At 34.8% G+C, this 17,968-nt stretch overlaps 1 protein-coding gene across 1 annotated transcript in view; it reads right to left on the bottom strand.

Annotated features, from left to right (window-relative positions):
* Positions 1–15,477, bottom strand: part of Depdc1 (DEP domain containing 1) — a 30,599-nt gene extending 15,122 nt beyond the window's left edge. Inside the window, exons 1-6 of the mRNA XM_032897083.1 lie at positions 15,213–15,477; positions 8,534–8,690; positions 7,423–7,544; positions 6,897–7,027; positions 6,083–6,130; positions 822–962 (exon numbers count right to left, since the gene is read on the bottom strand). Of these exons, the coding sequence (XP_032752974.1) occupies positions 822–962; positions 6,083–6,130; positions 6,897–7,027; positions 7,423–7,544; positions 8,534–8,690; positions 15,213–15,367 (754 nt within the window). The 5' untranslated portion in view covers positions 15,368–15,477. The remainder of the gene's footprint in view (positions 1–821; positions 963–6,082; positions 6,131–6,896; positions 7,028–7,422; positions 7,545–8,533; positions 8,691–15,212) is intronic.
* Positions 15,478–17,968: the final 2,491 nt, after the last annotated feature.

Genomic DNA, 17,968 nt, shown 5'->3' with positions numbered 1-17,968 from the left:
AGAACCACTAAAATCCTTGAATTTCCTGAGTAATCAATCTTGTTATCCAGGAGCTATTGCAAATATACATGAGTTTGTGCTAATGTAACTCATGGCTAGTCACGTATCTGTATTGCCTACAACCTCTTGGAAAGGGAAGGGAGATGGAGATTGAGTTCAATATCAAGAAAAACAAAACAAAACAACAGCAACAAAAAACTTAACTACACTATCATATTTAGCCAATAAAACCTACTTAAAATTCTGAAACAATGACGCTTAGGTAGCTTTGGGTTGAACACACACAGATGTTCAGGGTGTCTTTCCTCAGAGGTTATAGAGGCTCTGGGTCACCCCTACTCTCTTCCATGAGCGTCTCTTCAATTTGTCTGTTCCTGAATTCTATCCTTTTTAAAACAAAATAACAAACAATTACTTTCCAGGGTTTCATGAGTGAATGACTAAATTATAGAGGAGTTCAAAGGGACCTTTTGATTAGTAGGTAGTTGAGCATAAGTGTAGGGAGCAAAGGGAACTTATTTGTTGCCAGCACCAGAAGTAAGGGAAGGTTTGTGGATCTGAGCTTTTCTCCTGTAGGATTAGGGCTAACTCTAGGGAACAATGTCAGAACTAAATAGAACTATATGTCAGTTGATTGCAGGGCAAGTGGTGTCAAAACATACTTAAACCATCTGATCTGGTATAACCATAGTATTATTAAAATCTGAAATAACTTATATCTTACCACATTCATATTTACTATGTTTTTAGACTTTTAACTTTGAAGAAATTTAAAGACTTTAATAGAATAAATTTAAATATTAAGTAAAATTCACACATACCCAAAATGTTCACAAACAATTCATAATATTCAAATGTAAGTAGAGGTTCAGGGAGATCTAGAAAATAATCTGCAATTGTTTTGAATACATCACGTTCAAATCCAACATAAGTTAGACTATTGGTGTCATTACATCTTGGCCCTAAGAAACAGAAGGCAAAAGAAATGGGCAAAATAAATTTCAATTTAAATATAGTTAAAAGTATGCATACATTTAAACTTATATTTCATGAAGGAGCTATGGTTAACAACAATTCATGTTACAATATATGCAATTCATCAATTTATATCTCTTGTTCTCTTTTTAGAAGTTTATTTATTTTATGTGTATGAGTATTTTATTTGCATGCATACATATATGCCAACTTTTTTTTTGCAATTGTTTGCAATGTGAACAAACTATCATGAGATATTGGTCCAACTTTTTATTATGTTGCGATTTTTAAAAATTATATATACATATAACTATATATGTATATATGCACCACATGCATACCTGGTGCCATAGCCCCTGGAATTGGAGTTACAGTCAGCTGCCAGCTACCATCAATTTAAATGCATCAATTACTTTAATGAAATTTTGTTGCAATTTATTTTGTGAAGACAAGAATATTTGAATGATAACATACTTCTTCTAAACATCCTTTGTATGTCAATATTTGTATGAATAAATTTTAATGCATTAATTAGTAGAAAAATCAGATACATCATAAACATATCAAGAAGGATGGAATTATTTGTAATGTAAACACATTATCATTAGATATTGGTCCAAGCTTTTATTATGTTGTGACTTTTTTTTAAATTTCATTTTTTTTACTTATTCACTTCTTTAAAAATTTTAAATGACTTTAATATTTTGTCATTATTAAGTTTTAGACTTAATTCTAGTATTGAAATAACCATGACTATTAATTGATTACTGTTGATCTATTAAAAACAAAAACTTCTGTACACAGGTTAGAATCTATCAGGGAAGTTAGGAACTTACTCCCTTAGGATTAGTTACTCTGTACTCTCTAATTTACTGTAATTTAGTGGTCTCTAAACTTTTACTTGGGACTTTTCCTTTAAGAACATGGTTTATTATAAAAAAAAAAAAGATTCAACCGCATGGGAGTTTTGGGGATATCTCCCTAGTGAATAAAATACACATTCAGATTTTGTAGCCATTATTATCAAATATCCTTTTCCCTGAAACAAATATAGGGTTTTTTTTTCTATCTCTAAATTTTTATGTGGCTTTACATGTGTAAGCATACACAATGAAAATGATTAAAGAAAAAAAGCAAAGTACATACATAACAGTTTAAAAGCTAATGTTTGATTTATAGGGACTAAACTTAGTATTTCTCTAAAGCAGACATTAAGAAATGTTCTTTGTAGAGACTAAATTCTGTCTTTATGGATATGGCACTGTCAATAAAAATCTGATGGCCTATAACTTAGGCAGGAAATAGGAGGTGAGACTTCCAGGAGGCAGAAAGGATTCTGGGATGATGTGACAAGCCAGACCTGTGGTAACTGAGCACAGGTAACCAGCCACAGGGCAGAGTGTAGATCAGATAAATGGGTTTTATAAAGTTAGGATATAGTCAGAGAAGACCCTAGCTATATGGCCAACGTATTTGTAAATATATTTTGAGTTTGAATCTTATATCTGGGGGCCATAGGGCTGAGAGGAATTAGATCTAAATTCTACATTTTTTGTTTGTTTTGTTCTTTTCAAGACGGTTTTAGTGTGTAGCTATGGCTATCCGGGGACTCACTATGTAGATCAGGCTAGCTTCACTCCACCTTTAATAAATAGAATAGTAAGTAATCATTAGCAAGTTTTCTAAAATAGAAACCACAGGTTCAATAGAAACAACAGAAACAAACCCAAAGAATTTATAGTTAGACAATATAGTTAGTCAGAAGGTTCTGAGAATCTTAATTTTTAAACTCTGGGGGAAAAAGTTGTGTATAGTATTCTTCTTAAGAAGTTAGACTGCAGAGAGCCAAATAACTCTATTTTAAAAATGGGCTACAGGGCTAAACAAAACATTCTCAGCTGAGGAATACTGAATGGCCAAAAAACATCTAAAAGAAATGTTCAACATCCTTAGTCATCAGGAAAATGCAAATCAAAACAACCCTGAGATTCTATCTCATACCAGTCAGAATGGCTAAGATAAAAATTCAGGTGACAGCAGATGCTGGCGAGGATGTGGAGAAAGAGGAACACTCCTCCATTGTTGGTGGGATTGCAGACTAGTACAACCATTCTGGAAATCAGTCTGGAGGTTCCTCAGAAAATTGGACAATGAACTACCTGAGGACCCAGCTAAACCTCTCCTGGGCATATACCCAAAAGATACCCCAACATATAACAAAGACACGTGCTCCACTATGTTCATAGCAGCCTTATTTATAACAGCCAGAAGCTGGAAAGAACCCTGATGTCCTTCAACAGAGAAATGGATACAGAAAATGTGGTACATCTACACAATGGAATACTACTCAGCTATCAAAAACATTGACTTCATGAAATTCTTAGGCAAATGGATGGAGAACTAGAAAATATCCTGAGTAAAGCAACCCAAAGAACACACATGGTATGCACTCACTGATAAGTGGATATTAGTACAAAAGCTTAGAATACCCAAGATACGATTTACAGACCACATGAAGCTCAAGAAAAAGAAGGAAGACCGAAGTGTGGATGCTTCAGTCCTTCTTAGAAGGGGGAACAAAATACTCATAGGAGAAAATGTGAAGACAAAGTGTGGAACAGAGACTGAAGGAAAGACCATCCAGAGACTGCCATACCTGGTGATCCATCCCACATACAGTCACCAAACCCAGACAGTACTGCAGATGCCTGGAAGTGCATGCTGACAGGAGACTGATATAGTTATCTCCTGAGCTGTCTCTATAGCCTGACAAATACAGAGGCGGATGATAGCAGCCAACCACTGGACTGAGCCTAGGGTCCCCAGTGGAGGAGTTAAGAGAAAGGACTGAAGGAGCTTAAGGGGTTTTCAATCCATAGGAAGAGCAACAATATTAATCAACCAGAACCCCCAGAGCTCCCAGGGACTAAAGCATCAACCAAAGGTACACATGGAGGGACCCACGGCTCCAGTTGCATATGTAGCAGAGGATGGCCTTGTTGGGCATCAATGGGAGGAGAGGTCCTTGGTCCTGTCAAAGCTCAAAGCCCAGTGTAGAGGAATGCCAGGGTGGGGAGGCAGGAGGGAGTGGGTAGGGGAGCACCCTTATAGAAGCAGAGGGAGTGGGGTGGGATAGGGGGTTTCTGGAGGGGAATTTGGGAAAGGGGATAACATTTGAAATATAAATAAAGAAAATATCCAATTAAAAAAATTAAAAAAAACAGATTAATTTCCAATACTGTTCTTCCCTTAGACCAGTGGTTCTCAACCTTCCAAATGTTATAACCCTTTAATACCTCATGTTGTGGTGATCCCTACCATAAAATTATTTTTGTTGCTTCTTCATGACTAGAATTTTGCTACTATGTTATAAATTGTAATGTGAATAGTTTGGAGATAGATATCATGACCAGTAGTTGAGAATCGTCACTATAGACTCTAGTTAAACACACTGTTATTAACTGAAATCCAGTAGGTGGAAGAATTGTTATATAATATGAACTGGGAAGATCCCTAAAGATGGACAGATAAATTTCTGTGAGTATGTTTGTGTTCCTCACCATGAGTCATAGGAGAACAAAAGAGTTGGGCAGGGACTACAGAAAAAGATACTCAGAAGTCTATGCTTAAATCTCTGCTCTTCATCTTAATTCCATGAATAAAATGTTTCTGCAAGTTATTACATAATGACTACTTATTTTGCTATTCTGTTATTTTGACCTATGATAAGGAATATGATCTCCAATATTTAATCCCATTAACATTTCAACAATACTAATTTTATAATAACTGGAAAAGGACCTCTATCACCAGAATTTTTAAAATACACTTTAACTTTTGGTAACTTAAGGCATATATCTGCGAATTTTAAAAATTTATTTTGAAAGCAGTATGAATTTATTACTTGAATCAGAGGCTTACATTATAAAAACCAACCCTCACTTATTTTTTTTCTTTTTTTTTTCAGAGCTGGGGACCAAACCCAGGGCCTTGCGCTTGCTAGGCAAGCGCTCTACCACTGAGCCAAATCCCCAACCCACCAACCCTCACTTATTAATAAGAAAAAGGTTTGTTGAGGTTTGGTCTTGTGCTATGTATTGTGATGTTAAATGCTAGCCCTCCCCTCCCCAAGGCCTGGCGTTCCACAGAGATTAGAGAATCTGCATGTACACAAAGTAATGCTATGTGACCTTAATTAAAACTACTGGCTGAATAAAGATGCCTACAGCACAGAGCTGGGCAGAAGGGAGGTAGGCCAGGTTTGGAGTCCCAGGCTGAGGGTAGCAGGAGACCATCAGGAGGAGGAAGAAAGAGTAGACGGTGGAGAGTGGAGAGATGACATGGGATAGGTGAATTAGGAAAACATGGCTGTGAGGGCTGGCCAATTGGAGTTAAGAGCAGCCCAGATGGAACACAGCCAGTTATAACTCAGGGTTATTGATAGGAAAGTAGACATGGTATGGTAAGTAGATATCTGCCCAGCTATTTCTGATAAAGGCTTATAATAAATATAACAATTGTGTGTCTTTTACCTGGGAACTGAATGATTTAAGTAAGGTGGGGCAGAAATCCTGATTTGAGATTAAATACTACAACAAAAGCTGAAGAATAAATGCTAAAACCTGATTTATAGATTACTAACATAGCTTTTTCTATTAATATGTTCTAAGAAGTAATTTATCATGAAAAGGATGAACATGGGCTCTACGTAACTATATCTCTGTGTTAACCTTTTACTCATATGCTATTATACTTCTAAACTGCCTCCTTTAAGCCTTTGGGCTTTGTAGCAATTACTGCAGTCAGATTTTACCTAAGAGTCCTCCAAATCCTATGAGCTCTGAGTTATGATTTATTTAAACTGAACTATAAATGACAGATTCCAATCACAAAATAACTTTTTACATAGGAAATAAAAAGCTTATAATAAATTCTATTTGATAATCATTTGGCTCATGAAATATATTTTAATCTTGCTAAACACTATTAATATAACACACAGAAAGACAGACAGAAAAATGGATAGACAGATTCACACACACACACACACACACACACACACACACACACACACACACACACACACACGTGGTCTGCTTTAACTTACAATTTGCTAGGCACTTCATAGCAGATAATACCCAGTGTGGAAGATCCTCTAGATAAAAAAAAATACAAAGAATGTATAATTAGCTATACCATTTTAATAATCTGTTTTATTTTATTTTTAGACTTTATACTTTGCTTAGTATCAAAGTCTCTTACCAGCTTAGCTATCTATCAGCCAAGGACAGATCAATATTTTAAAATACAAAAGTTAAAAATGTATAGAGATCTCGAGTTTGATTCTATCTATAATACTTAAAAGAAGTAGTTACCAAAACCAAGAATTAATTATCTAGGAGGGGCTGTTGAGATATAAACTAAATCTCATCTTTATGTACTAGTAATTTCTCTTTAGTTCCACTTTAGTTCTATTGCTATTCTACAGGAGCGTTACTGATCTAGGTGAAGCTTACAACTGAAATTAACTATGGCTGAACATCAGGGTACTCTTACATTGAGGCCTGCTTCAAATATTTAAGTTGGCACCATATCCAGCTTATTTATCACTAAAGCTTTAGTAAAATATTGGCACATTGTGGGTCATTAACACAAGAGTTGTTAATAACAGTTTTATTGTCTATATTTTGGATGCTTATCACTATCATATATTTAAAGTCATATATTAATTCACTTTAGCAACTAAATAATTTTTGTGATAGCATGAATAATATTTACTTACAAAAATTCTATCATTATTGCTAAATGAATGTCCCTTGGAAAGTGTTCCACTTTCTATACCTGGATCTCTGCACTGTCTTATAAATGCACCTTTGGTTACTAGGTTTGAAAAGATCCCAAATTCTTTTCTAAACACCTACCTGATTTGTTTTGTAGTATGACCACTCCATGCTTACTTGTGTTGGCCATGTTGTACATTATGTATTGAGGAATTACTTGGTTTGGGTTTATGAGTTCTTCTATGGATGGCACACCTAAGATAGTTTGCAGGCTAAAAGAAGAGTATAAACTATTATTTTTTCTTTATAAAGTAGGAGGAACACAACCTGTCGTGCAACAAACAAAGTCACAAAGAGTACTTTATTTTTCTCTTAACAAAACTTCAAGGATTGTATTTAGTCTCTATTTTTACACATATGCTTACTCAACAAAACTCAGAGGAATCCAATAAAAATCTCAAGCTACAATGATGACTTAAAAGGTACAACTTCTTTCTTTATGCTTTACTAGATCTATACCAAAAGCAATTACTAAAACCATACATGTGTATTTAAATTCTAAGCTTCGAAAAGTAATAATTTTATTCATTCTCATATTTGGATGAAAAACATCAAATTAATAATCCACATACTTCAGAATCTTAACTATTACTTATTTTTGTCTTACTAGATCATAGTAACGTATCTCCAAACGTCTTCAACATCCTCCTGACTTATTTCTTTGTTTTCAGGTACATTTTCTTGATCTTCATTGGTTATTCTTTCATGATTTATCTTTTCTGTATTTTCCTGAAGGGAAAAAAAGGCTTTGGTTTGTTATAGTCTATACCCAAACTGAAGGAATGGTGAGCACTGTTAACACACATTTGTTCGTTGGTGTGTGTATGCGTTTATGTATGTGTAGGACTGAAGTTGACATCGGGTGTCTTCCTTGATGCATCCCAGCTTATTTATTGAGGTAGAGTTTTTCATACTTAATAACTGTATAAGTCAAAGTCTCCTGTGGAGTTACGAAGTATCTGAAAACTAATGGGACACAGTTCTCACTCAGTTTTGCAGCTTTCCCAACACTTACAAATCAACTTCATGTCTAGGTACATGAAGTATCTAGTTTGGTTTTTAGAAAAGACTAGTGACAGAGAGATGAGTTAAAGAGTATAAAATTATAGGGCTATTGTTCAGATCATAAATGTGCTGCAAACAAGCTAAATTTAAGTCTTAATGTCCAACCTGGTCTTACTATATGGTGGAATCTTTAAGAGGCAAAGCCTCATGGGAAGATACAGTATCACAAGCAGCAGGTTCTTGGGAGGAGCTACTGGTACCCCAATCTAGCACCCTTTTCCTTCTTTCACCTTCCTGTTTCCATAAGCAGCTTCCTCCTTCATGTGCTCCTATTGTGACCGCAGTGCCTTGCTATAAAACCTAAAGTAAGAGAGACTAGAGAATATGGACTGAACTTTTGGAATCTGAAGTTGCTTACCTACTTTGAAAGTGATTTTTATCAAAGTGGTTGGTAACCTGATTAACACAAATAGGAAGTATAACAAATGACAAAACACTATATTACAAAAATGCTTTTCAAAAATACCTCATTGTTGTATTCGACACTGTTTTGGCAGGTTTCAAACACATTCACACAAATTTTTTTTGAGATTGTAATTTAGGAGATTTCGGTATTGGCTTCAGATACTAAAGCATCATTTACTTTAAATGATCTTACTATTAACCACATGGTAATGCTATTTAAACTACTGGTTAGTAAAAGAATATTTTACCTGAGAGAACTGTAATCCACGCTTCTTAGGAGTTTTACGAGATAAGTTTCGTAATTTAAAAATACTATCTCTGTCTTTGGAAAAGTACTCTGTGTTGGTTTTCTTGATTTCTGTATGTCTTTGTGGAAAAGTTTTAAGTGGAGAAGTTGCAGGAAATCTGGTATAAAAATAATATGGAGTTAAATAGGATGTGATAAAAAATAAACTTCTAGAGTATATTTTAAAAGTCATACAAAAATCTGATTTACTTACATTACCAAGCATAGAAATTCTAGATTAAATCAATATTACCATTAAACCTTTAAAGTATCTTAGTAGTTTCTTGTTTCTTTTGTATATGTGCACATTTCAGTTTTGCTTATATTCAGTTCAGGGTTACAATTAGGACTAATTTGTTTGAAGAAAGAATGCATACATACGAATAGCTCTAGGAAACCGCTGTGTAAATCTCTTTGGAAAAAAAATCATAGCTGTGTAGTTACTTTAATTACAGTTCTCAGGAGGAGGGAGGCAGGTGGAGGTCTGTGAGTTCGAGACCAGCCTAGTCTACAGGTGAGTTCCAGGACAGTCAGAGCTATACAGAGAAATTTTGTCTCAAAAAACCACAACCAAAAACCAACCAATCAACCAACCAAACAAATAAGAAAAACATAAAAAACCTCATAGTTTGTATGTACTTCCTGCCTTTTGACATTTTGTTCCAATTTTAGGATTTAGTCTCTTACTTTTTTTGATTACGGTGCATTTTGTTTTTCATCTTAATATGAAGCATTTCAAGGATACAAACAACAAACAGAATATAAACCAAAATGCATTATGTAACCATCAAGCAATATAATTATTGATATTTTACTGGATAGTTGTCTTTTTCTTAAGTACAAGAAAGTCTTTGACTATATAAAAATCTCATTCCTGCCCTAAGAAGAATCACAAACTTATGGTTTTTATGTGTTTAGGCTTTCAATAAATATTCGTAAACATTGTAGTCTTGTGTATTGTTCTTTTTTGGTATCTTTCATCATATACTAAATTTATACTTAACATTTTGTGGCATGAGAAACTTTCTTTGCTACAATATAATTTTAAAATTATCTCATAAAAGTTTTGATTTTTTTAACTGAGGTATTTGAAGCAGTTATAGTGTTTTCTTTTAAAAAATATATAACTTTTAATTACGTGTAGGTATGTACATGTGACTATAGGTATCTTCAGAGTCCAGAGGCAACAAATTAACCCTCATCATCTTATTACAAGTTATAATAATTATACATTACAGGCAAGGACCTGTGACTTTTTTTTGTAATTAGAGAATTAATAAAACTTAAGGTCAATAATAATGTCACTGAAACGTGATAAAACTTCCATAACATACAAAAACACAAGTACTGTTATCCTTCCAACTTCCTATTTTATTATGTTTTATTTAACATTTAAAAATGCTGAACTTTGTAACTCACAACCTTCAACCATACAGTTTTCTACATCGTTTTAATTGACTTGAGAGCAGCGATACAAGGCAATCTCCAGACCTTCACTTACCCTCCCCTTTCCAAATCTAATCCCCCATTCTCATCTCAGGCTCTGACAACCTATTGCTATCTCCCTTCCTCTCTGCCCTTCTCTAGCAGACCATGAAGATCTACACCTGCTCACCACTCCATCCACTCGTCTCCCCTCCAACTTACACAGGCAGCCCCTGGGAAGCAGATAAGCCAGGACAGCATGCAGGTTATCTTTAGATCTTCACTCTCCTTCATTTCCTACAACTCCCCTCCCCCAGTCTTATCTCTAACTCTGTAGCAGATCACTTGTTGTGACCTCTCCTTCCTCTCTTCCTGCACTCCCAATAAAAAAGGCAGATGTTGGGGGCACATCCTGCTTTCATCCCTCCTATGGCTCCTCTCAGCACCCCCCTATTTCTAGCACATCTCCAACTGTAACTGTCAGCTCCCAATACAAAGAAACTAATTCTAACCAGAACCCTCAGTGGCCATGTCTGGCAGAATTCCCTATCAGGCCATTTAAAGTCACCACACTCTCCTAAGAAACAGAGAGGGCAACAGAAAACAAGGACTAGGACACCCACACAACAAAGACAAGACCATGTATCAGCACCTAGAATTATAACCAAACCCAGATGCCTAGACCTAGACCCGCTATAAAAACACAATAAGTAACAACCAGGATAATATGTCTCCACTAAATCCCAGCAACTATAATACAGTAGATCGGTCCTGAGAAATGTAATATAGCTGAACACAAGGAAGGGACTTCAAAACAGCTGTTATGAATATATAAATGTCTTTAAAGAGAAAATGAATATCTCTTAAAAATATCTATGAAAACACAAACAGTGGAATGAAATGAAGAAAATAGTTCAAGGTTTGCAAGTGGAAAAAGAATCAATAAAGAAAATATAAACTGAGAGAAAACTAGAAATAAAAAATTTAGGCACTCGAATGGGAAACTCATAGGTAGGTCTCACCAACAGAATACAACAGATGGAAGAAAGAATTTCAGGTGTTGAAGGAAAGAGAAGAAATGGATACCTTGCTCAAGGAAAATGTTAAATCTAAAAACATCCAGAAAATATGGGACACTGAAAACCAAGTCAAAGAATAACAGGAAAATTGAAAGGGAAAGAAACCCAGGTCAAAGGCACAGAAAATATTTAAAAAAAAAACAAACAAAACAACAACAACAAAAAAACAAAACAAAAAACAAAAAACAAAACCAAAAACCAAAAACCAAAACAAACAAAACAAAAAACAAAAACAAAAAACAGAAGAAAGATTCTCAACCTAAAGAAGGAGGTGTCTATAACGGAACAAGGATATAGAAGACCAAATAGACTGAATCAGTGAAATCCTCAGTGTTACATAATAATCAAACCACTAAATGTAACAAAGAAAGAATATTGAGAGCTGCAAGGGAAAAATACCAATCATTTGTAAAGGCAGGCCTATTAGAATAACACCTGACTTTGCAATGGAGACTCTAGAAGCCAGCAGAAGAGATGTTCCAAACACTAGGAGACCAGAATCCACTCCAGACACCATGCAAATCCTTTTATCACAAATGATGGAAAAAGAATGTCATTCCATGATGAAAACAAATTTAAACAGCCTCTATGTACAAACCCAGTGTTATAGAAAGTGCCAGGATAACTTCAACCTGAAGAATCTAACCACACCCAAGCAAACAAAAAGAATAAATTAGATCAGCAAACAAAAAAAAGGAGAGGACCCATATTACAACAATAAAATAGGGGGATCAACAAATACTGCTCATTGCTAACACAACATCAACAGATTCAATTCTGCAAAAACCAAACAGAATGGACTTAAAAAACAAGATCCATCCTTCTGCTGCACGCACAAAACACATGGCCCAGGGTAAAAGGACAGAAAAACATGTTCCTAGGAAGCTAGTATAGCTATTTAAAACCCACCAAAGTAGACTTCAAACCAAAACTAATCAGAAGAGATAGGGAAGAACATCAAAGGAAAAACCCACCAAGAAAATATTGCAATGTTAATATTTATACATCAAACACAAGAGAACCCAAGTTCATAAACACTAATACAGCTTAAATTACATATTGACCCTCACACAGTGATACTGGGTGACTTTAATATGCCGCTCTCAACAAACTAACCGACAGCTCATCCAGACGAAACTGAGAAGAGAAAGTTAGCACTATATGACATCATAAGACAACTAGATCTAACAGATGTTTATGGAACATTTCACACATGAGCAAAAGAATAGCTCATGAAACTTTCTCTAAAACTAACCACATACTCAGTCATAAGGCATACTTTAACTACATGTACACCACTAAATTGGAGAATCTAAAAGAAATGCATAATTTTCTTGATATATATCACTTATAAAAGTTAAATCAAAATCAGATAAGCAATTTAAACAGACCTATTGTTAGCAACCAGTCATCTCCACTGCCTGCCCCAGGGACTTAGCAACAACAGGATACATTATCACTATTAGCTGCTACGATGAGACACATTTCCACTGTCATCACTGAATCCTGCATCTTCCCTATGGGCAAGCACTACATCCCCTTATAGTAAGCCCATACAACATATCTAATTAAATGTAGAGAACTTCAAAGCATTTCCACTAAAATCCGGAACAAGACAAGGTGGTCGACTGTTTTCATACATATTCAAGATTGTTCTTGAAGGGACAACTGAAGGAGATCAAGGAGATACAAACTGGAAAGGAAGAAAGAGTATTATTATTTGCAGATGTTATGATAGTATATATAAGTGATTCTAAATTTTTCCCTGAGGGAACTCCTATAGCTGATAAACACTTTAAGCAAAGAAGCTGAATACAAATTTAAATCACAAAAAACAGTAGTAGCTTTTGCATGTATAAAAGACAAATGGTCTGGGAAAGAAATCGTAGAAATGGTTTTCACAATAGCACATACTCCATAGTTTCAATAATATGAAATATATTGGGCTAACTCTAACAAAGCAAGTGAAAGACTTTATTATAAAAATTTTAAGTCTTTGAGGAAAAAAAATTGAAGAAGATGTTAGAGGATGGAAATATGTCCAATGCTCATGGATCTTTAGGATTAACATAGTAAAAATGATCATCCTACCAAAAGCAATCTATGGATTCAATGCAATCCCTACCAAAATTCCAACACAATTCTTCATAGAACCCAGGATAGCAAAAACACCCCCCGAATGATAAAAGAACTGCTGGAGGTATTACCATCTTTGATCTCAAATTATATTATATCTCAAACTGTACTATAGGGCTGTATGACAGGATATTGGCACAAGAACAGACATGTTGATCAATGGAGTAAAACTGAAGACCCAAATATAGCTCCACACATCTATGGACACCTGGTGTTTGATAAAGAAGCTAGAAACACAGAAGGAGGAAAAACGAGAGCATCTTCAATGAAAGATACTGGTCAAACTGAATGTCTGCGTGTAGAAGAATACACATAGATCCATATCTATCAACCTGTACAAAACTCAATTACAAATAGGTCAAATACCCAACAGAAGACCAGATACAATAAATCTGAGAGAAAGTAGGGAATAGTCTTGAACTCATTGGCACAAGAAAAGACTTTCTGAATAAAACATTAATAGGATAGGCATTAACAGCAACAATTTATAAATAGGACCTCATGAAACTGAAAAGCTTCTGTATAGCAAGACATCACCATTATAAACAAAGCAGCAGGCTGTGGAATGGAACCCATACCCAACATTGCTTGGTTGACCAAGAACCTGATACTAGATAAACTAGGGTAAAACCAAACACTACTATTTTAAAACAAAACAAAACAACAAAACATAGCAATGATACTTGACAACATTCTACTATACTTGTAAATTAGTGCCATGCTCAGCCATCCTCAAGAAGCTTCCTCCTGCTTCTCTGCAGATAGGAATAATGTACAGAGACCCACACAGCCAGACATTATGCTGAGTGAGAGATCTTGGAACACGCAGCTGTAAATGGTGTCCATCAAACTCCTCCCCTCAGGTCTCAGAAAAAACTGAAGAGAATGCGAAAAGAGGGTAAGTGCCAGATGGGATGGAGAACAGTAAAAGATCAAGGCCTTCTAGATACGAGAGGACTGGCACACAGAGGACTTCACAAAGACTATGGCAGAATACACAGGGGCTGCACCAGACGGCATCCCAGAGCTGAAAGAAGTAGACGTACACCCATCCCTAATGGAGAAGCTATCTCCAATTGATATCTACTTCAAATGAAAAATTAAGTTTTCTTCAAGGGAATTTCCCTTGGGAAACAAAACACTCTTTAAGGGTATTGCCCTGTGCCCAGCAGTAGATGGGCAACATAAATGAACTTGACAGCAACTCTAAAGGTTCTCTGTATCATAAGGTTAAGGCATGGTTTGTTTTGTTTACTAACAGGTCCTTTACCAAGCCATATATATAATTTATGACTCCTTATTTTGTGTTTCTATGGAATTCTTGAATGTGTGTGTCTAAAATACATTTCTTGTGCTTTGGCTGTTTTATCATGCTATGATTTATTTCTTATTTATCATATTTTATTTTATTAGTATTCCCTAGATACCTGTGTTTTTTTGTTGTTGTTGTTTTTTGTTTTTTGTTTTCTAAAACAAGAAGAAAGCATGTGGATCTGTGTGGGAGTGGAGGTATGGAGGAATTAGGAGGAGTTTGGGGAGAGAAATTCATAATCAGAATATATTGTACAAAAAAAATCTATTTTCAATAAAAGAAAAAAGTAGCAGCAATACCTTTCTAAAAAGCATTACCACAGAAAGAAGCTGCTATTGCAGTGAAGCTGTAACAAATGTGGAGTTACAATTATATTGTAATTTCAGCTCTTTATCTTTTTTGTGTTTAGTTTTTATTTTTGAAATTAAATAATTATATGATTCCCTCCTTCTCTTTCCTCTCTCCAATCCTTCTCACATATCCTTGCTCTCTCAAATTCATGTATATATTGTACATACATGTTTTAAATATAGAAACACAACCTGCTCAATCTATATAAAGTTACTTGTATGTGTATGATTTCGGGGATGACCATCTGGTATTGGGTAACTATTTAGGGGGCTTTTTACCAAGGAATAATGGTGAAAGCAGAGGTAATTAGGCTTTGTAATGACATATCAATTCAGTACCTGAATAGTTGATTGTTGTCATCAAGGTTTTCTGATCCCCATCTACCTTTGATATCTTCAATCACATGATTCTTAAGAAATTTTCTCAACAGTTGAATAGTCTGTTGTCTTGTAACTTCAGGACCAAAATTACTATTACTTCTCAATAGATCCATAAAAGCCAATCTACTGCTTCAACTGCAGTAAAACAATTACTATATTTTTAAATGTTGTCTATGTTTTTCTTAAAGGCATTCCTACTCGAAAGATGTGGTCACTTGATTTCCTGCAAAGAGAAGAAAAAAAAATACACACACACACACACACACACACACACACACACACACACACACACACACACACACACAAAATAAATCTCATTGATTTGGGTTTTAGCCAGTTACAAGCTAGTTTGGGCTACATTAGGCCCTATCTCAAAATAACCAAATGGAACAAAGAAAATTCTTTATTTCACAGGTAATTATACTGTAAATATTATTGAAGAAAAAAATCTTATCTGTGATACATAAACTCTTATCTCACAGATTTTTTACTACTAATTCTAGTGTCAAAATAATATTTTATTTTATTAGGCTTTCTTTACTAAATATTCATTGGGAATTCCAATTACTTAGGAAACTTCAGAATGAAAAGAAGTATAATGTTCCTATTTCTTAGTCAATGAAGCATTTACTATTAGGGTTTTTTTTTGTTTAATTAACATTAATAATTTATGTCAAACAATATGCTTATGTTCAGTATTTAGCTATAAATCTCAGTTTTATAAAGATGCTATTAGCTCATTTTCACATAAGGTAAAAGAAGCACAGCATGTACCTAAATCAGTGGTTTTCAACCTTCCTAATGTTGGGATCCTTTGATATAGTTCCCCAGGTTGTGGGGATACCCAACCATAAAATTATTTGATTGCTACTTCATAACTGTAATTTTGCTACTCTTATGAATTATAATGTAAATATCTGATATACAGGATATTGGATATGCAATCCTCTAACAGTTCACAACCCACAGGTTAAGAACTACTGATCTAAAAGATTAACGTAAATATTCAGATCCATGTTTAAGTTTAAGCCTATAATTTCAGAGGCTGAGGTATGAGCTTTGTTATGTTCAAATCTCGGATGGGATACAGGGTGAGTTCAAAGCTACTCTGCACAACTTAGTGAAACCCTGTCTGAAAAGGAAAAGTAGAACTGACTTCATAGGTTCTTATCACAAAACAAAATCGAAACAAAATGAACAAACAACAAAAGACAGGTTTAACCAACTCTGTCTTAAATCTGTGTTCAATTACTGTGCTAGTCAGATAAGACTTCTGGCACGCAGCGATTATAATGCCGAAGGGCTTTTAATGCCAGTTACTTAGTACTCTTATGAAGATTCCTATAGTGTTGGGTATGGTGGCAAAGGTTAGCAGATCTCTGTGAGTTCAAGGACAACCTGGTCTGCATGGTGAGTACCAGGACGGCCAGAACCACATAGAAAGACCCGCCTCTAAACAAACAAACAAACAAACACTATAATCAACATCGTATAGATAAAATGATAGTAAAATAAATCCATTGCACATTTAATTAACTTATGCATATTTGTGTAAAGAAAATCACTTATTTTCTGAGCTACCTTCAAATAAGTCAATTGTCTAGACTTGTGACATTAACACTAGAACATAATACATTAAAAACATAACTTTTTAACAGAAAAAGACATGTTAGAAATCAGATTACTAACCTGACTGAAGAGACTACTAATTATATTACAGTTGTGTCACACATAAGATCACAATATTGACCTTACACCTGAAAAACAATAACCATAATTCTTTTCTTCCCAAATTTCTCTCATTACTTACATTCAAAATACTTTACTGAACTGCTTCACTACAATAGTAAAGTGACACATGACTCTGCACTCACAGACATCACAGAATACTTTTGAAATGTGACAGATTAATAAGGTCCCAGAGTGAAACATTTAGGCTTTGCTTAAACTTTACCTTTACTTCTTGTTTATGAATCTTTGTTCTTTCTTTCCCTGTACCCCAATATCCTTATATTAATACCTATCTTGTGGTAATTAGAAAAAAAACTTACTTTATGTAAAGTATTTGTAAGTACTTGGCATTTGGGGGGTGGTGCTTATGCTACTTTTGTCTAATACAGTAAATTTTTAATGTGACAGGACTAACTCCTTATGGTACATTGCAGAACTATACTGATAAACATAACCACCACTGCTTGTTGAGCAATAGAATAGCAAGATCACCATACCAGAAAAAGGTTCATTTTTTTCTAGTTCTTTCATTCACCATTTATGTGGCTTTAGGAGCATTCCTTCCTTGAGCCTTACCTCCCACAATGGTAAAGTAGGATCAGCATTTGTGAGAGGACAATTTGCTTGCTATTCTATAGACTACCACACATTCTTATACACAGAATATTTTTAGAAAATCTCTTAAAGTGGGTATATATTGCACCATTGTACAATTTTCCAATGTGGAAACAGGTTAGGTGAACCTGTTACCGTAATCCAAACGCACAATCCCAGTAATTATTAAAAGTGGTTACTAAAAGTATTCTGGGTTTAGGTTGAATAGTTCTTTCCTAGTGCTACTCACAAACTCTACGGGGTCAATAAGTCAGACTGTCATGTCTGGGCTTCCAGACTTGAAACTTTAATTTCTAATTCTGAGAGGCTGTAAATCACACGTGTAAAGTGGCTAAGACTATTATGAGAACCCGGAAAGAAGACATCTG

Source organism: Rattus rattus, chromosome 3 (assembly GCF_011064425.1).
Source record: "Rattus rattus isolate New Zealand chromosome 3, Rrattus_CSIRO_v1, whole genome shotgun sequence".
Taxonomy (NCBI): domain Eukaryota; kingdom Metazoa; phylum Chordata; class Mammalia; order Rodentia; family Muridae; genus Rattus; species Rattus rattus.
Note: the sequence above shows the minus strand (reverse complement) of the source record. Positions and strands in the feature narration are given on the sequence as shown.